At 41.0% G+C, this 21,251-nt stretch overlaps 2 protein-coding genes, 1 long non-coding RNA gene and 1 pseudogene across 3 annotated transcripts; all 4 read left to right on the top strand.

Moving 5' to 3' along the window:
• The first annotated feature begins 6,039 nt into the window (after positions 1-6,039).
• On the top strand, positions 6,040-10,890 carry LOC111957731 (hexokinase-4-like). The gene is made up of 6 exons (XM_023978690.2): positions 6,040-6,207; positions 7,536-7,698; positions 9,818-9,972; positions 10,118-10,237; positions 10,549-10,644; positions 10,795-10,890. Exons 1-6 carry the CDS (start codon positions 6,127-6,129, stop codon positions 10,885-10,887), a joined length of 708 nt encoding a protein of 235 aa, XP_023834458.2. The 5' UTR covers positions 6,040-6,126; the 3' UTR covers positions 10,888-10,890.
• Positions 10,891-11,088: 198 nt separating this feature from the next.
• On the top strand, positions 11,089-14,068 carry LOC139023598 (hexokinase-4-like; annotated as a pseudogene).
• Positions 14,069-15,250: 1,182 nt separating this feature from the next.
• Positions 15,251-18,279, top strand: LOC111957730 (myosin regulatory light chain 2, atrial isoform). Its single transcript, XM_023978689.2, has 7 exons — positions 15,251-15,339; positions 15,858-15,959; positions 17,091-17,166; positions 17,265-17,369; positions 17,638-17,716; positions 17,823-17,871; positions 18,088-18,279. Exons 1-7 carry the CDS (start codon positions 15,337-15,339, stop codon positions 18,190-18,192), a joined length of 519 nt encoding a protein of 172 aa, XP_023834457.1. The 5' UTR covers positions 15,251-15,336; the 3' UTR covers positions 18,193-18,279.
• Positions 18,280-20,101: 1,822 nt separating this feature from the next.
• LOC111958000 (uncharacterized) lies at positions 20,102-21,251 on the top strand. Its single transcript, XR_002876482.2, has 3 exons — positions 20,102-20,190; positions 21,008-21,065; positions 21,164-21,251. It is a non-coding gene; the product is annotated as an uncharacterized lncRNA (long non-coding RNA).

Below are 21,251 nucleotides of genomic sequence, written 5' to 3'. Positions count from 1 at the left end.
TCACGGTCAAACCAGGGTCTGAACCTATTTTTAATTCTCATTTTAATTGTAATTTTCTTGTTAATAACAATACCACTGAAAATATCAAAAAAGAAGGTTCAAGCGTCTTTGACAGAGGATCAAGCTGACTCTATACCAATTTACAGAGGCCAGGTCTTGAAGGAAGGTTTGCTCATTAAAGTTTTTTAGCAAGCGTCTATGACAAATCAGGACAGGTCGTTTAACTGAGCAACCATTACGAACGCAGGCTGTAAAGAAAACACCAGACTGATACCTATCAGGATTATTTGTGAGGATAACATCAAGGAGAGTAGCCTTTTCCGGATGTTTGGACTCAAACCTTGTGGAATTGGTAATAATCTGAGAAAGATTGAGGGAGTCCCGTTGCTTTAGGACTTTAGGAAGATCTGTTTGCCGAAAAAGGTTACAACCAGAAAGGTTAACATCAGTTTTCAAAACACTCTTACTTAACCACGTCTCAGTAATGACCAACACATCTGGATTGGAGTTGTGGACCCACACTTTCAATTGATCAATTTGAGGTAATAAACTTCTAGTGTTAACGTGCAGAAAACCCAGGCTTTTATGTTTGTAAATTAATTTGGTCAAGCTTTGTAGCCTGTTCGGTCTTTCTCTATAAATATACAGTATGCTTAGATAACCTATGTAGAAAAATATACAGATTTGTACATAGAATTAGGCATAATGATTATGGCTCTAGATTGCAGGAAAAATTTGTTTCCAGTGTTTTAAAAATGTAAGATTCAAATAAATTCGTAGCACCCCCCTCGATCCTCATCTACTTCATGCCCCTTTCAAAATAATTGGTGCATGACGCCCCTGGTTTCAACATAATTTGTCAACATATTGTGACGTGGAATCTATATGTAAAATACGTTGGATTTGCTAAAAGTTGTCATCATGGTTACAAATATTCAACATAGAATTTCAATTTGTGCCTCTGAAACAACGTCAGATCTTCAATGTTATGTCCACTACCAGAAAGAAAAATGATGGGTAGCACCTCCTACTGGATAATTGATCTACCTACAGCTATCCCTTTGGTCTCCTATCCAAGGTTTTAACTAAGCCCTGCTTAGCTTTGATATTTGTCACAGACTATTACCAATGTGCTATTGTTGTCACAACTTCTGCCGAAGTCGGTTCCTCTCCTTGTTCGGGCGGTGTTCGGCGGTCGACGTCACCGGTCTTCTAGCCATCCCCGATCCATTTTTCATGTTCCATTTGTTTTGTTTGTAAGTCGCTCTGGATAAGAGCGTCTGCTAAATGACTTAAATGTAAATATAAATGTCTTGTTTTCACACTCACCTGGTTTCAATTCCCTAATTACATGTTGTATATGTTCCCTCTGTTTCCCCCATGTCAAATCATGATTTAGTCCTATTCCTACATTTTTATTTTCGGTTGAGATGGAGACGTGAATCCAACATGTCCATTTTTATTTGTAGACAATCTGAAATTAAAGCAACTAAATCAGTGGCACAGATGTAACTATGCAAGCAGAAGATGCATGTTCTTCAAATGTTGATATTTGGATGTGTTGACAACCAAACACAATTCAATATTACTTTTGTAGTATAGTAAATAGCCTAAAGTTAAGGTTTTCTTACCAACTAACATAACATTATTTATTTGACCATCCATGGCCACATTGAGGTTAACGTAACTATATTTGTCCTCTAATGTAATCATAGAATGTGTGCATGTTCAAGATAGCATGCAAAGTCACAGATCTGTGGAGATCTTCACAATTGCTATAATAATCTGCATAGAATCTCGAACAGCATTGATGTACTTTTTATGTAATCTGAACTGCAATCCATGACATTTGGTGGTGCTATTAGATGAAGCACAGTGATAACACATTAAGTTGTTGTATAAATAAACAAATTATCTGACTTCGTATTCCTATTTGAACTTTGTTGTGCTTTTAAATGCCTGAAATTGCAATGATAGCACATTTAGGTGACAACTAACCCAAAAATCTGACATTGTTTTTCATTGGAATTTGGTTGTGCTTTCAGAMGGTTGACAGCGTATTGACAACACATTCGGAATTCAGAATATGTTTGGCTGTCTTTTTGAAAGGGTGAATATAAACCAAGTGTACAAAATATTAGGAACTCGTGCTGTTTCCATGACATAGACTGACCAGGTGAATTCAGGTGAAAGCTATAATCCAACTTGTTAAATCCACTTCAATCAGTGAGGATGAAGAGGAGGAGKAGGTTAAAGAATGATTTTTAAGCCTTGAGACAATTGGGACATGGATTGTGTATGTGTGCAATTCAGAGGGTGAATGGACAAGACAAAAGATTTAAGTGCCTTTGAACAGGGTATGGTAGTTGGTGCACCGGTTTGAGTGTGTCAAGAACTGCAGCACTGCTGGGTTTTTCATGCTCAACAGTTTTCCGTGTGTAAGAAAAATGGTCCACCACCCAAAGGTCATCTAGAGCCAACTTGACACAACCGTGGGAAGCATTGAAGTCTACATGGGCCAGCATCTCCATGGAATGCTTTTGACACCTTGTAGAATCCATGCGAATTAAGGCTGTTCCTAATGTTTTGTACACTCAGTGTAGGTTGTAATCTCATTGGTCAATGTCTCAATTAAATATTATCCAGTTGTCCACGTTGATATGACGTGGTGTGCCCAGGGGGTAGTAGTTTGGTAAACTATATTTTCAGAGTAGCTTTCCCAACACTGGTAAAATGTCAACAACAGGACAGGCCATGATGACCTAAGCCTCGCCTAGGGTACTGTCATTTCTCAGCACCCCCAGTCTTTGTTTCCCTAAGTAATTTTGCTCCATTTAACAATTCAGACTTGGCCACTTTCCTCAGTGCTAAGTGTTTTCCATACCAGAAGTGTCCAGATAAATTGATTTCCAGGGCAACGGATTAAAAACATTGAGCATGTAGACTGTGAAAGAGAGTTCTTGGAAGCATCTGTTGACGGGGTGGTTGTGGTAGGATGAGGGGAGTTTTCCCCCCCTTGAATAGGATAGTTTTGGTTGCCATAGATATTCAGGAAAAAATAGCCCTGCCTAGTCAATGAGACGTAGCTTTGGAGCTGTATACCGTAACCGTACGCAACTGTTTTCTCAAATGGAAAAGCAATAAAACATTTATTTTTTGGATACACATTGAGATTCATATTTGGTTGAAAATTACGATCTGAGGACCAAGGTGAGAAGGACTTGATTTAACCTGACGTTGAATAGTTTGCTTTTGGCCAGTACACTTATATTAACGGCCGCAGTGGATGGATCATTAACTGCAAAAGCACACGAATTAAGAAAAATAGTTTCCAGGCCTTTGAGTGAACACTTTTAACTGAATTAGCTATTGTTTGAAATGATTATTTTACAAAATAACTAGCCTAATAGCAGACAAAATGTTCAGCAGGGAGGAATTGGTTGGACATAAATGACTGGACATCTGTTCAACACATGTTAAATAAATAGTTTAAAAATAATAATAAAAAAACATGTATGTATTTACAGATGAAGACCAATCCTTTCTAAGTTTGTTATTTATCTTTACGTTTTCTGTGTTCTTCATGTAGCACCTTTAAAACGAACCGCTACTGTTTAACCTGCTCCTGTCGCCCACCTGGACAACACTTTACTATTCCACAGCAGACAGCACCCATGACCYGCAGGAAATGTATGATATGGACCCCCATACGATGGACAAGGTAAAAACAGAAAACTATTACCATGTGCTTTTAATGTTACAAATTGTCATTGTGATAATCTAATCCATTAATGGAAAATTCCCTAAAGTGCCCTTTAAAATTGTCTCAGAAATCTCACCTCCTCCCAGGGCAATGGAAAACTTTACTTATCTAGCAAACTGAGTTTCCAGAAGTTTAAGAATAAATCACTGCAAAAGCCCACGAAAGCATGAAACAGTGTAACAGATAATGGGGTTATGAGCAATTGAATTAGCAGGTATTTGGATATATGTTCTGGATATTTAACTTGTCTTCAGCATTCTAAATGCGTCATTATACAATTAGTTCTATATTAGCTTTACTTCTAAGTGATTACTTTCACCATATTCTGAATATAGAACATATTTGTTTTATTTTTAAGTCAGTGGTCTTATCTGATGAGTGAGGCAGGTGGATGGAAGCCTCGCCCATCAGGCCATCTCAGCAAACAAACTAGCTGGAGAGCTCTAACTGGGTTCAATTAGCTGGCATAATCAGCTATGGAGAAGCACTTGGCACACGTTCAAGTTCCATCCATAAAAGGACCTGACACAAATCAAACATGGCTGGATTTCTCAAACAGCAGCATGCGTGTGTGTGTGTGTGTGTGTGTGTGTGTGTGTGTGTGTGTGTGTGTGTGTGTGTGTGTGTGTGTGTGTGGTGTGTGTTTCTGGTGGTGGGGGTGTGTGTGTGTGTGTGTGTGTGTGTGTGTGTGTGTGTGTGTGTGTGTGTGTGTGTGTGTGTGTGTGTGTGTGTGTGTGTGTGTGTGTGTGTGTGTGTGTTGTGTGTGTGTGGTCAATCAAACTTGAATGATTTATTAATTATTACACAAGTTTATACTGTTAGAGAATAAAGAATGTTTGAATGAACTAAATTCAGACATTCTTAAACAGTCTCCTGATAAGAAGAATTGTAGTGGACCCAGTGTGTGTCAACTTGTTTGTCTGGATTATTGTTGCATTTACTCTGAAACCAGGAGGTCATGGCACCGAGGAAAGGGTCACCACAGCTATTTTTGGAGCAGTTTTTGATAACCTTTGAATGATAAGCACAGGAGCCCTTTGCCTACAACGCTCCATTATTGATTTTATGGGCCATTCAACTTTGCAGTGTGCTAAATTTAGATGTATATTTATCTAGTTAAATAATGATAGACTTTGAGTAACGCAAAATTAACCTGCATCTACCAGTATCTGATCTGCCTAGGTACACGTATACAGGCACAAATCATGTGCATGTTGAACCCAATGACAAAGGCTACTCTTAAACCCGCTGACATAGGTCACATCTTTGCCACGTTTTCAAAGCAAAGACAATAATCTGCATTTCAACTATTTCTAGGTCAAATTACGTTATCTATTCTACTAAATAAAAGTCAGGTCATCGCATAGATACAGATTGGAAATGAACTTAATGGAATAAAAAATTCTGTTGAAAAGCAACAAAAATAGTTTAGCTATATGTATTTTCAGTGCCTTTTAGTTTAGATCAACATTTACCTCTGTCTGAGGCGTTTATTTAGTTTGCCTGCTTTTGGGGTTTGTCATTACCAGTCATTACCAAGTCAAATTGGTAAAACAGTGAGATCTTGTTGGTCATTACACGTGACAGATTTAGTCACAGCCAGACTTTGCTGTTCAAATTGACCTGTGATGATAATAGAAAGGCATAATATACACTGAGTGTACAAAACATTAAGAACACCTTCCTTGAGTTGCAGCCCTTTTGCCTTCAGAACAGCCTCAATTCGTCGGGCCCTGGACTCTACAAGGTGTCAAAAGCGTTCCACAGGGATGCTGGCCCATGTTGACTCCAATGCTTCCCACAGTTGTGTCAAGTTGGCTAGATTTTTGATACACACAGGCCATTCTTGATACACACGGAAACTGTTGAGCGTGAAAAACCCAGCAGCGTTGCAGTACTTGACACACTCAAACTGGTGCGCCTGACACCTACTATCAACCCCTGTTCAAAGGCACTTAAATCTTTTGTCTGAATCCATGTCTAAATTGTCTCAATGCTTAAAAATCATTCTTTAACGTTCATCTAAAATGATTGAAGTGCATTTAACAAGTGACATCAATAAGGGATCATAGCGTTCACCTGGATTCACCTAGTCAGTCTTGTACACTCAGTCTATAGCTCTCCTGAAATCAGGTCATAGATATTTCATCTGACCACATGTCCTTGGCCAGATGGGATGAGGCATTAGGGTGTGGGCGTTTGTGTGTGTACAGAGGCCACCATCTTCTCAGGCCAGCCCCTTTTATCAGAGCATAAAAACAGCTGAGGTCCTCATTCAACTGTATTTACAGTCCACTGGCTCTGCAGACACACACACCATACACCTAGATACACACGCAGAGTCATTTGTAAGGCTAGAAAAGATGCCGTGTGTCAGCTCCTACACGGGCCAGATGGGGAAGATGCCTTGTAGCCTCAGCTCTGTGCTAGAGACTGCCCTCATGGTAAGACACACATTTCTGAAGAGTTTAGATGAGAACTAATTTTGGTATCCAGTCTAGGTTTTAACGTCAGAATAGTTTACTTTGGATTGAGTTACTTGAATTGATTTTCAAATAATTTGTACATTATTGACTTAATAATGTTATAATTTGACTTTCAACTCTACTATTATTACTCATACTGTTCTGCATGAATGTTGTCTGAATTAACTCGTCTTCACACACAGACTGCCCCGTGTTGTTTGAGAAGAAATTATGGGTGAGAAGCTTTGTCAGATGTTCAGTTCACTACTTTGTCCTCTTTGTGAAATAGCTGGATGAAATTCTGTGTATCTTGGTGGTGATGTTTTTCAGAGCAACCYTCAAACAGGGCATACTGCAAATAGCAACTTCTTTGACTTTCAACTGATTACATTATTTTATTTGTCTTCAATGTTTGTGTTTCAGCAGGTCACATTTTAGATGAATAAAAATGGAGAGAAAGGGCTGAAGTGATATATTAAATACATCTTCATTATCCCTTACTCTCCTTCACAACACTTTTTTCCCACAATTTGCTTTATTGTGCTATAAATTATGTACTCCATCGTTTCCCAAACTAGGGTTCACGACCCATGTGGGGTCACCTGATTTAAAATGGGTTTGCGAGAGAAACTCTGAAATCAAATGTAAAAAAATGTGCTTGGTTCATAGAACCGGGGTTATGTCAGTAACCTCCGGTAGCCGCTAGATGCGGTTGTAATTACAGAGCGGTTTCTGTTTTCTTCCTACAAATGTGGCTCACTCTTTTGAAKGGTTTAAGTTACAAAATATTATGACCCCCATCACTGAAAGAGAAGGAACACGTATGTGTCTTCAGTTTCCCTCTACAATCCCACAAGCCACGTAGGACACATTAGAACAAAGTGGATGAGACCAGGCACTAAATCAGACTYGGGGAAAAAGAACATCATCAATGATAATGTTCTTTTCTACACAGACGTTTATAGAACATTATAGCCTGATGATCTTCTGAACTTTTCAATACCTTTCTGATGCATTTCAGTCCCTTCAAACCATACTTACTTCAGATTGAAATACCGTCAAAAGTACTATCAGACTGATTTGTAATAGACTGTAATAGACTCAACTTAAAAAGTAAACATTGACCGTTGATTACAAAAGTTTGGGAACCCCTGCTGTACTTTATTTGTGACGTATGTATGTAAAGTGTCCTTGGGCTTGAGAAATGCCACACCTGACGTTCCCTTGGGGGGAAATCATGTTATTCTATTCTAAAGGTATTTTATGAATGAGACCTGCTCTGACCCTGTTCGTTCCTCCCTCCCCAGGTGGAGCAGATCCTGTCAGAGTTCAGGCTGAAGAAGGAACAGTTGAAGGAGGTGATGAAGAGGATGATGAGGGAGATGGACCGGGGACTGCGTGTAGAGACGCACCAGGAGTCCAGCGTCAAAATGCTGCCCACCTACGTCTACTCCACTCCTGAGGGATCAGGTAGAGACATTTACCTCATTTGGGTCACTCAACGAAATGAGTGTCATATTTTAAGTAGAAATTGTGCATCAATATTGCATTTTTAAAAGCTTGTTATATTAAAGGATCGGACCCTCTTTTTCCATTTTCGCCTAAAATGACAMACCCAAATCTAACTGCCTGTAGCTCAGGACCTGAAYCAAGGATATTCATATTCTTGATACCATTTGAAAGGAAACACTTTGAAGTTTGTGGAAATGTGAAATTAATGTAGGAGAATATAACACATTAGATCTGGTTAAAGATAATACAAACAAAAAACATGCTTTTTCTATAAAACTAAAAATMAATCATCTTTGAAATGCAAGAGAAAGGCCATAATATAATATTGCAGTTTAGGCGCAACTTAGATTTTGGCCACTAGATGGCAGCAGTGTGTGTGAAAAGTTTCAGATTGATCCAGTGAAGCATTGCAATTCTGGACAATATTTTGTATCAAGTCTGCCCAAATGTGCCGAATTGGTCAATTGATACATTTTCAAGTACATAACTATAGAGAACATACAAAAATTATATGGTAATACAAAGTTTAAGTTTACACACTCCCAGGAATGTCCTACATGATGGATCATTAGCTTATACACTAACTTTCACACATCTAGATGGCCAGGCGGGGTGGGTGTGGAGCCAGAGACAGCAGGGGTTCAAACTGTAGAACCCAGTTCCTACATTTGAATATAAAAATGTATTTTATTAAACAAAACTACGCTACATTTTATCTCTGGGAAATCAGAGCAAGATTACAGAATGTAAGTACATTATTTACCTTCAGAGGTGAATGTATCAAACCGGTTGCCATGATAGGTTTTTGTTGTTGTTGTGCACTCTCCTCAAACAATAGCATGGTATTCTTCACTGTAATAGCTACTGTAAATTGTACAGTGCAGTTAGATTAACAAGAATGTACGCTTTCTGCCCATATAAGACATGTCTATGTCCTGGAAAGTTTGCTGTTACTTACAACTGTCATGTTAATCACATTAGCACACATTAGTGCAACCGTCCCGGTATAGGGACACCAATCCCGCGGAGGTTAAATGAAGTGCCCTTTAATATAGACTACAAGGAGAATTCAACTTATCTGAATTTCAATATGAAATAGAAGTCACACCCTCTGTGACTTCTAGGAAGGTTTTAACCCACTTACCCACAACATTTCTCAAAGTTTTCACCATCAATGTAAAACTCTAGTTATTTTGTTGCTTTGACAGTCATTTCTGAAGATTATAAATTATTTAATGTGATTACTGATTAATTCACATCAGTCCCTCATTTTAAGGTCAACCCTGTTACGTGAACTGAACTCTTGTTTTAATATGGTGAAATTATTCCTTTAAAAAAATGTTTTCTATAGAAATTTAACATCTAATAGTAAAATCATAGTGTAAAAAAAAGTGAGCGGGTTTTAAACATTTGGGCCATTTTCTGGTGTCTTGTGGTGGAAAACTGAGCGGGTCGGGCATAACACGTCAACACTGTTACCCATACAGGCTAGAAAGGTTTTAACAATTTCCCCTAAAAAAATAAGCTTGCATTCAATTGCCCCTCACTGTTGCACACAACAAGCTTCCATTCTCCCTGTCACAAGCATATTTAAGGCTGATTTAAGATGAAATCACCAACTCTGTTACAGTCAAACCTGTTACAGTCAAACCTGTTACAGTCAACACTTACTTTATTTGGCTCTTTATAGGCACTTACTTTGGTAAACTTGATGTTTTTTACCTCTTGAGATTGGAAAACATGTTTTTTATGAAGTTTGTGAAGTTATGACGTTTTTTTTACCAAGTTATACTTCGCATAAGGCACCGATTTGGTTCAACAACCCATTTATTCAATGGCTTCTTGTGAAATAACAATGTAAATTCATGATAGCTAGTCTATTTGTACCGAATGGTAATGTCTTGAGAGCTGGAACATGAAATAACATTACATTTCTTATTAGATCTAGTTTACATTCAGTGTCTAGGGCTTTTTGAAATACCATATTCCACAATAAGACTGTATTCCAAAAAAACCTGGATGTGTGAGTGTGTGTTTGATCCTTTATGACAACCTTCTCTATGCTGCGCTGTGTCAGAGGTGGGGGATTTCCTGGCCCTGGACCTGGGGGGGACTAACTTCCGTGTGATGTTGGTGAAGGTGGGGGAGGATGAGGAGAGGGGGTGGAAGGTGGAGACCAAATACCAGATGTACTCCATCCCTGAAGACGCAATGACAGGCACGGCTGAGATGGTGAGCGTGCAGCACTAGTGTACTTAGAAGTGTTCACTCAGAAGTGCACTGTGCTGACCAGTGTAATTAGTGCCCATTAATCCTGTCTTTCCATTTCTCCGTCTTCCCTTCTTTCTCCTTTTCCCTCCTCCCTCTCTCTTCTCAGCTCTTTGACTACATTGCAGAGTGTATATCAGACTTCCTGGACAGACATCACATCAAACACAGGAAGCTTCCTCTGGGTTTCACCTTCTCCTTCCCCGTACGACATGAGGACATAGACAAGGTATGACGTGGACTAAGTAAAAGATCCACACAGGTTTAGAGACTTCAGATTAGAGAGTTGACCTCAGTGACTATCTGATTGTCTGAGTTAGTGTCTGTCAGAGGAGGCTGGTGGGAGGAACTATAAGTGGACGGGCTCATGGAATGGTATGAAACACATCAAACATATGGAAACCACAAGGTTGACTCCGTTCCATTTACTCAATTCCAGACATTACAATAAGCCTGTCACCCTATAGCTCTGCCTACCWGCATCCTCTGAGCTCTGCTACCAACCCTACCCCTAACTCTAACCCTGTGTTTTCCTCCCAGGGCATCCTACTGAACTGGACCAAAGGGTTCAAGGCGTCTGGAGCCGAGGGTAACAACGTGGTGGGACTACTGAGAGATGCCATCAAGAGGAGAGGGGTAGGGTTTTTACTACAGGATAAGGATTCTATGTTTACGATACACACAATTATAGATATGTTATGATAGACATGCTATGAGACATTTGTAAAACATGCGCAGTAGATTCATGTAAGTAGAGCCGTACTGAAATGTTCCTTTACTCTTCAGGACTTTGAGATGGACGTCGTTGCCATGGTGAACGATACAGTTGCCACCATGATATCCTGTTACTATGAGGACCGAAGCTGCGAAGTGGGATGATTGTGGGTGAGGACACACAACACACACACACACACACACACACACACACACACACACACACACACACACACACACACACACAACACACACACACAACACACACACACAATTGATTGCTCATCCACTAATCTCTGTTACCTACCACCTTCCCTACCCCTCTTTAAAGCCAACTATGTTTGTGTTTGTCTGTAATACAACACACAAATCAAGTGTAATATGAGCATTGTCCTGTCCCCAGGTACTGGGTGTAGCGTAGCTACATGGAGGAGATGCGGACAGTGGAGCTGGTGGAGGGAGAAGAGGGGAGGATGTGTGTGAACACAGAGTGGGGGGCCTTCGGTGCCAACGGAGAGCTGGAGGAATTCAGACTGGAGTACGACAGGGTGGTGGATGAGACATCACTCAACCCTGGACAACAACTGTGAGTACTGGAGAGCTGTCTGTTTCACAAAGAATCAACCAGGCCCTTCTAAGTTTAGGGGGTGTTCCAATCTCCACTGGTGATAAAAACCTTTCATGGACATAAAAGTGGCTAAATGAATCGATTCTTGAAAGTAGTACCTAGAGGTAACTGCCAAAATAAAGGAAACACCAACATAAAGTGTTTTCATAGGGCGTTGGTACACCACAAGCCACCAGAACAGCTTCAATGCACCTTGGCATAAGTGTCTGGAACTCTATTGGAGGGATGCGACACCATTCTTCCACGAGAAATTCCATCTTTTGGTGTTTTGTTGATGGTGGTGGAAAACGCTGTCTCAGGCGCCACTCCATAATCTCACATAAGTGTTTAATTGGGTTGAGATCTGGTGACTGAGACACACGCACGCCTACACACACACGCACATACACACCCTTTAAACCCCCTATGGTCCTTTGAGACCCCTCTTTCAAAGTCACTGAGATCTCTTCTTCTAGCCATGGTAGACAAAATAAAGGGCAACTGGGCATTTTTATACATGACCCTAAGCATGATGGGATGTTTTAATTGCTTAATTAACCAAGGAAACACCTGTGTGGAAGCACCTGCTTTCACTATATTTTTTACCAGTAGTTCCAGCTAATACTGCACGTGTATCCAGACGTGCCCATTCTTAGAAGCTCAAAGTAAGTAAGAGTCCAATGAGTTTCTGAGAGCTGCACATGTTTCTGTGACACATTGCACATGTTTCTGTGACACACTGCACATGTTTCTGTGACACACTGCACATGCAGCCTGAGGATAAGCACAGGTGGAAACGTGCCTCTCTCTCTCTCTCTCTCTCTCTCTTGTTCTCTCCCTCACCTGTCTATGACGCTCACCTGACTGACCTGCAGCCTGTGTGGTCGCTAGGTAACCAGGTTGTTTTCCTGGCTGTGGCCAGTGGCAAGCCCATATACGTCAGGGTCAGATTAATGAGTTCCTGTCCAGTGCTCAACCAGGCTAATGGCTGTTTACCGTTTGCTCTGACAGTCTCTTCACACAGGCAACCGAGGAGCTGAGCCTCACTCACCCTAGCACTTTATCTCTCTCTCCACTCACACAGACAGAGAGATGGAGAGATRGCTCTCCTGCTTTGCAATCCTTCTTATTCTTCAGCCTAGCTGGGAAATGATGATGACAGGGATATATAGGTTCACGTGTTATGTGACGCACGACTCTCTGTCTCCATCCACCTCCTCTGCCCTGCGGCTTCCCTCTACTGTCTCTTCTCTTGCCTCTGTCCACCTTCCTCTCCCCCCTCGCTCTGCCCCCCTCCCCTCCATCTGTCTGTAGCTATGAGAAGTTGATCAGTGGGAAGTACATGGGAGAGCTGGTGAGGCTGGTATTGTTGAAGCTGGTGAATGAAGAGCTGCTGTTTAACGGGGAAGCCTCTGACCTGCTGAAGACTCGCGGTAGCTTGGAGACGCGCTACGTCTCCCAGATAGAGAGGTGAGGGGTCAAGACACAACCGTGAAATGACAATAACATCTGTCAACACTATTAGAATTACAGCAACACAGTTTGTGTCAGTGATTGTCTTCGGAGTGAGGCAGTAAAGCTACGCTCAGTAAGTCTTGGTTCCTTAGTAAGTGTTAAGTGTGTATTCTCTCCCTGTGTGTTTCTCAGTGACTCTGGTGACAGGAAGCAGATCTACAACATCCTGTCCACGCTGGGCGTGTTGCCCTCGGAGATGGACTGTGACATAGTGCGTCTGGCGTGTGAGAGCGTGTCCACGCGGGCAGCACACATGTGTGGAGCGGGGTTAGCCGCCGTAATCAATCGCATGAGAGAACGCCGCAGCCAGGAGGTGCTGAAGATCACCGTGGGCATCGATGGCTCCGTCTACAAACTCCACCCCTGGTGAGGAGGGGGAGGGAGATGCAGAGAGAGAGAGACAGAGAGGGTCACTAAGTCTGTAACATACAAATGATGCTCGTCATATCTAGTGAAAATGTAATGGATTTTATTCTAACCCTGATGTTGATCTCCCTCCACAGTTTCCAAGACAGGTTCCACAAAGTTGTACGTGAGCTGACGCCTCACTGTGACATCACCTTCATCCAATCAGAGGAAGGGAGTGGACGGGGGGCAGCACTTATCTCTGCAGTAGCCTGTAAGATGGCAGCGTGCATGCTGACACAGTGAGAGGGTCGTAACAGCCTCCCACCTATAGGGGGTGATGCAGGTGAACCAGGCTGAACTGAACCCCTACAGTAAATGACTCCTCTGGAGAATCTCAATTGGTTTTGCTCAACTCGCATCCTCTCCTCCATCCTCGCCTCGCCTCCTTTTGACAAAGGTCAACGGTAATCGAGGAGAGGAGGGGAGGAAACATGGAAACAAATGCATTTGTATGAAATGAGTCTCTCCTTCTTCACTAGCGCGTCATCATACAAATTACGTTTACAGGGGTGTAAAGTAGTAAAAACTAATGTAGCTAGTTGTGCTAGACATTTTATAGATAAAACTACAAGTATTGTTTTGAAATATGTGCATGCTTTTCTCCTCCAAGTGAACAACAGCTGAATCAAAAGGGGCAGATTTCAAAACTCTGGCGCGGAGGATGCACTTCAGTATCCTTCGCGAGAGGAAGCTATAGAAGTGAGGAGGACACTCCTCTGTTCGCCTACAAACAAATGAACTCTCTCCTTGACCACTTATCGGTTTCCAGGTCACAGAGAAGAGGAGGACAGAGGAGTCGAGGAGAGGACGGACTGTTGTCCAATTAAGAATCCCCCCCATCTAAGGTCACCCAACTCTGGCCTTTTCTCGAGGCTCTCACAGAGTAAAGCATGCCTCCTCACTGGTGAGAGAGGGAATATATGTGTGGAGAACTCATTGTACTGACATATAACCCTACCACACAGCACACACAATATGGAAAACAAAGAGGCAGGTTAAATCAGTATTTTTCCTAGTGTACAGTATTACACAGAGTCTCTGTACATTTCCTGGAGTACCCACAATGCACAGGTGGTGTGTCACAGCAAGTACTGAACCGTTGTTATAACATGTTCTCAAGCTACCACTAATTGCAGGTGTTTGAAGCCTGGTTAGTACTGTAATATAACGTTCATGTGAAAAGCATTGACATTGATTTATGCCATCTGTATGTTTTTAGTTTGCTGATGTCCGTACAATCCAGAGATGTTGCCTTAGATACAGTAACTCAAAAGTAAAGGATTATACGTTTCAAATGTATTGCAGTTTAGTCTTTCACTTACTGTTAGTGGGAAATGAAATGCTTCTTTATAAAAGTATGTATGATGAGTTTAGGTCTTAATTGCTAATATGTATATCTAAGAATGAGAATGTGCTTTGTTTGTTGTAAATAAAGTTGCTATAACATAACATTTTTTAAATTTATTTTTGGTGTGTCTATCATCATAAAACATTTAGGCTTTTGCTGTACATGACCACACACTTTGGTGTCATAAAAAACTGTAAAGTTTCTGTTCAGCAAAGCCTAAGAGTAGGTGAGTAACACAAAATCAGGCAAACACCCAACACAACTAAAATAAGAGTATAAACAACAGCCATACAAATGGGTAACATCTCAACTTTTCATCGGTAGAGATTTTACTGACTATACTCACATTMCATCACATAATACCCACAATCCTCTAAATCCCACCTCCTCGTTTGCCATATTCCGCCATCTCCGCTCTCTCACCGTATCTCTGCACATCCACCTCCCCTCTCTCTCTCTCTCTCCCTCCCTTCTCTTCTCTCATTGTATCACCCCTCCTCCCCCCGCACTATATCTCTCCCTATCTCCTTATTCCACCCCAGTGGAATCCTGGTCCTTGGGTCCTTATCGTGTTCCCACAGAGAGAGAGAGGTTAGAGATGGCCATGTAAGGGACTATGGTACCCACTGCAGGCTTATTATAGGAGAGCAGAAGATAACATGGGCCATACATATAAACCCTCCCCACTAATCACACATAGTCCTGGACCAAGAGAGACATCGCACCACACACAGACATGGTGAGTAGAAAAATGACATTCTCCATATTATTCATCGTTTGCCATCTAACTTTTCTTATGAGCAATATATCTCTGTAATATTGATCTGGAATTGAGTTAATTGTTGTGATACAATATTAGAAGCGTTTTTGACTATGTAGAGAGTAAATCTGGTGTTAGGTTTCTATTGGAACTGCTTTTACAGTGTTGAAAGCGCTTTTATAATATCCTGCTATTTTAATTACAAATATAAGTCCTTAGAAAGTAAATCATGCTGATTTTAATTTAAATCATACCGACTTTGGATGACCTTGGTCAAGTAAAACTAGGATGTTTTAGTGTAAGAAGAAGAGGCTAAAATGTATATGTGACATGTTTGAATTTATCACTCATTATTCTTTCATGTAGAATACATGGTTCAATTATTACATGTTGATGTAACTGCTTTTGTTAGACTCCCTCTCTCCTCTCACTCTGGTCAGACTGAGTGACAGTAAAGATCATGTGTAACTGTCTGTCTATTTTTCCTGGTGTCTCAGGCCAGTAAGAAGGCTGCTAATAAGAGACAGAGGGGAGCCCAGAAGAGCTGCTCCAATGTCTTCTCCATGTTCGAACAGTCCCAGATACAGGAGTTTAAGGAGGTATAGTTACACTTTCACTGTCTAATTCATAAAAGTGCCATATTGGTAGTTTGGATTGCTGGTTCATAGACATTAGACATCAGAGGAAACTGCTCTAAAGTACATTTGCATAATAATTACTTGTTTTATGATGAAGATAAAACCAAACAAAAAAAAGCAATATTACTAACCACTGGTGAAAAAAGTACTCAATTGTCATACTTGAGTAAAAGCAAAGTGCAGTAATATCAAACAATATCTAACAATACACACACATCTAAAATTGAAAGAATGGAATTAAGAAATAGAGAAATATTAGAACGAGCAATGTCGGAGTCCAGAGTATGTGTATATATATATTTCTTAATTCCATTCTTTCACTTTTAGATTTGTGTGTTTTGTTAGATATTACTGCACTTTTGGAGCTAGGAACACAAGCATTTCTCTATACATACAGTGCATTCAGAAAGTATTCAGACCCCTTGACTTTATCTACGTTTTATTACATCACAGCCTTATTCTAAAATTGATTTTAAAAAATTTGCAAATTTATACAGAAAAACGGAAATATCACATTTAGAAAAGCACTCAGACTCTTCACTCAGTACTTTGTTGAAGCACCTTTGTCAGCGATTACAGCCTCAAGCCTCGGGGGCAGTAGAGCACCCAGATGGAGAGGCTAGCTAGCTAGCTGCTCCAAGCTATTGAATAGCTATGGGTATACTTCTGCCCCTATACACTCTAACATAGAGCTCTTACCAAGCGAATCCACTCTGGAATGAGCTGAAAAAAGGAAGAGGTGGAAGTAGTGCGGCGGCAGCTATTTAAGAGGGTCAGCCTCAGCACTACCCGGTACACAGGAATAATCTGCATTCCTTACTCGGAATGTATGCTGCTGTGTGGAAGGATACCATATTGGAGTTATCCAATATAGTGCTACATAACTTGATATATTGATAGGTGCGTGAATTGGATTATATTGCTATCGAAACGTAACAAGTACTTTTGGATGTCAGGGATAATGTATAGGAGTAAAAGTAAAAGTTCTCAAAAATATAAATAGTCAAGTACTTAAGTAGCACTTCAAAGTATTTGTACTAGTTACTTTACACCACTGTTACTAACTTATGGCTGTACTGTGTCTGTCTCCAGGCTTTCGGCTGTATTGACCAAGACAGAGATGGTGTCATCAAAAAACAGGATCTGAGGGAAACCTATGGACAGCTAGGTATTCAGTCTCTTTACAAATGTGTGTATGTCTGTGTGTGTGCGTGCATGCGTTCATGTGCATATGTTGGTATATTTATTTGMTTTTTTGTTTCCCAGGAAAGCTGAACGTAAAGGATGAGGAGCTGGATGAGATGTTGAACGAGGGGAAGGGTCCCATCAACTTCACCGTTTTCCTCTCTTTGTTTGGGGAGAAACTCAATGGTGAGACCACATCCCTCCGCATCTCACACAATCTACTTCACAATTAGAAGGCTGAGACTCTTTTAATCTTGCCATAGGGACAGTCATTCATCAGTGTTTCCTCTGTATGAATGTTGTGATATCAATGTTATGATATTATGTAATTTAATGTGGGTTACACTGTTGGTTAGTAGGCTGGATGGTGTGTGTGTGTGTGTGTGTGTGTGTGTGTGGCTGGCTTGTCCGTGTTAGCTGAACTGTGGAATATACCGTAACTCTCCCCCTACAGGCACAGACCCTGAGGACACCATCCTCGCTGCCTTCAAGCTCTTTGACCCAAACGGCACAGGTTTCGTCAACAAGGATGAGTCAGTATCATTTGAATCTCTTCATAGGTTGCCAAACTGTACAATGACGTAGAGTATAATGTTAGTTTATTCAATTTGTTCTGTCTTTTAATTTTTTTTTTTTTAGGTTTAGACGATTACTGATGAACCAGGCTGATAAATTCACAGCAGATGAGGTTGGTAATGTCTAACTCCTTCTTACCTCTTTAACAAGAATAATACATTTTAAAAAATCACACAGTTGACAAATTACTAGAGAAAGAGAGGGATCGATCATTCAATCAGTAGTGCAGTCCTAAATGGACTGTAGAATCAATATCTGTGCACATTTATTTTGATCTGTTCCCAATGAGTTGCCTAACCCCACTGTCCTCTCCTGATGAAATCCTCAGGTGGATCAGGCCTTCTCTGTGGCTCCAATTGACGTGGCCGGCAACATCGACTACAAGTCACTGTGTTACATCATCACACACGGAGACGAGAAGGAGGAGTCCTAAAGACCTTCTGACACCTGATAGGGCAGAACTGGAATCTCCTCTGTGCTCGTCTTTTGCCAATACACTAAAGAAATTTTCAAAAATCAACACCTGTCTGTGAAATGTTTATGCTTGTTTCAAATCAAATCAAACTTTATTTGTCACATGCGCCGAATACAACAGGTGTAGACCTTACCGTACTTACAAGTCCTGCACCAAAAGTGCAGTTCAAGAAGAGTTAAGAAAATTTACCAAATTTACCAAATGAACTAAAGTAGAAAATTATAAAAAGTAACACAATAACATAACAATAATGAGGCTATATACAGGGGGTACCGGTACCGAGTCAGTGTGCGGGGTACAGGTTAGTTGAGGTAATTTGTACATATAGGTAGGGGTGAAGTGACTATGAACAGATAATAAACAGCGAGTAGCAGCAGTGTTACAAACAAATGGAGGTGGGGGGGGGTGTGTCAATGTATATAGTCCGGTGGCCATTTGATTAATTGTTCAGCAGTCTTATGGCTTGGGGTTAGAAAATGTTAAGGAGCCTTTTGGTCCTAGACTTGGCGCTCCGGTACCGTTTGCCGTGCAGTAGCAGAGAAAACAGTCTATGACTTGGGTGACTGGAGTCTCTGACAATTTTATGGGCTTTCCTCTGACACTGCCTGGTATAGAGGTCCTGGATGGCAGGAAGCTTGGCCCCAGTGAGGTACTGGGCTATACGCACAACCCTCTGTAGCACCTTACGGTCAGATGCTGAGCAGTTGCCATACCAGGCGGTGATGCAACAGGTCAGGATGCTCTCGATGGTGCAGCTGTAGAAGTTTTTGAGGATCTGGGGACCCATGCCAAATCTTTTCAGTCTCCTGAGGGGGAAAAGGTTTTGTCGTGCCCTCTTCACGACTGTCTTGGTGTGTTTGGACCATGATAGGTCGTTGGTGATGTGGACACCAAGAAAAGTGAAACTTTCGACCCGCTCCACTACAGCCCCATTGATGTTAATGGGGGCCTGTTCGGCCCTTCTTTTCCTGTAGTCCACAATCATTTCCTTTGTCTTGCTCACATAGAGGGTGAGGTTCTTGTTCTGCCACCACACTGCCAGTTCTCTGACCTCCTCCCTATAGGCTGTCTCATCGTTGTCGGTGATCAGGCCTACCATTGTTGTGTCATCAGCAAACTTAATGATGGTGTTGGAGTCGTGTTTGGCCATGTAGTCACAGGTGAAAAGGGAGTACAGGAGGGGACTAAGCATACACCCCTGAGGGGCCCCAGTGTTGAGGATCAGCGTGGCAGTCGTGTTGTTGCCTACCCTTACCACCTGGGGGCGACCCGTTAGGAAGTCCAGGTCACATTTAGATGTTGCAGTTCAATGAAAGCGTTGTCATCTTTATAGTCGTACAAACTCTTGTTTCTGACAGCTGTCTGACACGGAACCGTAAACAAAACTCACAAACTACACCTGAACACTACAAAATAAAGCAAAACATACTCAATTCAACATATTTAATCCCCCACATCCATATCCCCCTCAAACAGTGCAAGATTTAGATTAATACCCCAAATAGGACTTTTTTTTAGGCCCATTCAGGAGAAAGGGCCACACTTCAACGAGGCTGTGTAGTTCCAGTCAGAGACATATATTTATACATATATTTATATGTGACTCTGGCTCCAGTCATTTAGGCCTTGGTTGTCGTGGATACAACAACAAACCATTTTGTAAAATCCACTGCCAGACAGCCACCACATTCTCCTGGTCAAAAAAAGATGCAGAACTGGACGGACAAATTTGTACACAAGGCAGCTATACTCTTCTAAGTCCCTAGACAGGTGTTTGTACGATGTTTTAGTTTTTGCAGTGTGAGATGTAGTCATTGTAGAAGAAGCAGAGATGCCTATATCTTCTGGAGCTGCAGGCAGAGTATATGTGGGGATAGATATATCCATAGCATGGGCACCAGATGGCGTGAAGAAAGAGGCAAAACCTGTCAAGAACTGTGATTCCTATCTGAGAAGGTGGGTGAAATGATTTTTACTCTATTGAATTAAAGGAGACATCTTGTTTAAAACAAATGTTGCATCCTGATGAAGCAAAACATATTTTTGGATTTCCATGTGTGTGGATATCTGGCAATTTTTGCAATGCATCAAGTTCTCTCTGCTAAAATGGTCAATTAACATTTAACAATAATACAACTATTTAATAAAACCATGCCTCACACCATTTTAGGCTATTTATTTCTAACAGCATCTATGGATGTTTTCCATCGAAAGCATGGTTTTGTGGATGTGTCAAGCAAAAACAACTTTCCTGTTTTCATCTGAGGCATGTTATTGCTGGTCAAACTCTATTTTCCTCAGACAATGGTAGAATATCTCTGGTCAAGCTCTAATTTCCTCAGACAATGGTAGAATATCTCTGGTCAAGCTCTATTTTCCTCAGACAATGGTAGAATATCTCTGGTCTAACTCTATTTTCCTCAGACAATGGTAGAATATCTCTGGTCAAGCTCTATTTTCCTCAGACAATGGTAGAACATCTCTTGCATATAAAGTTTGTTATTTAATTTGTGCACCTTGGTTGGACTGCAAGGTAGCTACAGTACACTTACTCTGTAATACAAGATACTTAATAAGTCTGCTCTATCCTTACATTATATTAACAGGTATCAGGAAAACAATGCAAGGAAGAAAAAGCACAATAGCAACATTTTGGGAGTACGTGTCATCAGTGTTATAATGATACAATTAACTGAACTGATACAATGAATCAACAAGATTTTGTCCTGTGTTTTCATATGATTAAATAAAGTTTGCTTAATTTTATAAACAGAATGCCAATCAACACCTTGCTGGTCCAGATGGAGAGAACATGGACACGTCGTCACCAGGTACGTTTGTAAGGAAGAGGACATTTTATGCACCTTATATGCTAGTGTTATAAGTTTTACCTAAATATTAATGACTTAAATTGGCTCAACTCTTCCAGGTGTGAGTAGGGATCCTAACACACAACAGAGGAACGGAGGCAGTGATGGTGACAGCAACATCACAGGAAAAGAACCCAAGGAAGAGAG

The sequence above is a fragment of the Salvelinus sp. IW2-2015 genome, linkage group LG33 (assembly GCF_002910315.2).
Source record: "Salvelinus sp. IW2-2015 linkage group LG33, ASM291031v2, whole genome shotgun sequence".
Lineage (NCBI taxonomy): Eukaryota > Metazoa > Chordata > Actinopteri > Salmoniformes > Salmonidae > Salvelinus > Salvelinus sp. IW2-2015.
This window is presented reverse-complemented; position numbering and strand designations above follow the sequence as displayed.

Excerpts from the sequence above, each read along its gene's own strand:
- LOC111957731 (XM_023978690.2), top strand. The coding sequence starts at position 6,127 with ATGCCGTGTGTCAGCTCCTACACGGGCCAGATGGGGAAGATGCCTTGT. Across the intron at positions 10,238-10,548 it reads GACATGAGGACATAGACAAG|GGCATCCTACTGAACTGGAC; the intron begins GTATGACGTGGA and ends TTTTCCTCCCAG. Across the intron at positions 10,645-10,794 it reads ATGCCATCAAGAGGAGAGGG|GACTTTGAGATGGACGTCGT; the intron begins GTAGGGTTTTTA and ends TTTACTCTTCAG.
- LOC111957730 (XM_023978689.2), top strand. Across the intron at positions 17,370-17,637 it reads GTTTGGGGAGAAACTCAATG|GCACAGACCCTGAGGACACC; the intron begins GTGAGACCACAT and ends CTCCCCCTACAG. Across the intron at positions 17,872-18,087 it reads ATAAATTCACAGCAGATGAG|GTGGATCAGGCCTTCTCTGT; the intron begins GTTGGTAATGTC and ends TGAAATCCTCAG.